A 332-nucleotide genomic window follows, 5' to 3' on the forward strand; every position below is an offset into this window, starting at 1 on the left:
CTGCGTCTGCGACCTGGCGGCCGGCTCCTGCCCCCTGACCCACTTCCAGTGGCAGAGCGTGTGCGCGGGAGAGGGGGCGCAGGGCTGCTACGTTCCCGCTCGCTGCTTTTCCGCGGAGAAGTTCTGCAGGCACTTCAGTCACCTGAACAAAAGCCTGCTCCCTCTCTTTGCCGTCATGAACGGGAACGACTATATTGACCTGGCAGCTCTCGAGGTGTTCTTCAGCAAGGTGCGCTTGCCGAGGGGGTGCGCGGCGGGGAAGGGCGGGAAGCACGTCCGCCTCCAGGGGCTTCTGAACTGGCTGGGGGGGGGGGGGGGGGGCGCCCCGGCCG

General features: G+C 67.8%; 1 protein-coding gene across 1 annotated transcript in view; it reads left to right on the forward strand.

Moving 5' to 3' along the window:
- The window catches only part of ASTE1 (asteroid homolog 1 (Drosophila)), a 6484-nt gene that overhangs the window by 883 nt on the left and 5269 nt on the right, over positions 1–332 (forward strand). Inside the window, exon 2 of the mRNA XM_009280544.1 lies at positions 1–306. Coding sequence (XP_009278819.1) covers positions 1–306 — 306 coding nt within the window. The remainder of the gene's footprint in view (positions 307–332) is intronic.

The sequence above is a fragment of the Aptenodytes forsteri genome, unplaced genomic scaffold (assembly GCF_000699145.1).
Source record: "Aptenodytes forsteri isolate BGI_AS27 unplaced genomic scaffold, ASM69914v1 Scaffold523, whole genome shotgun sequence".
NCBI lineage: Eukaryota > Metazoa > Chordata > Aves > Sphenisciformes > Spheniscidae > Aptenodytes > Aptenodytes forsteri.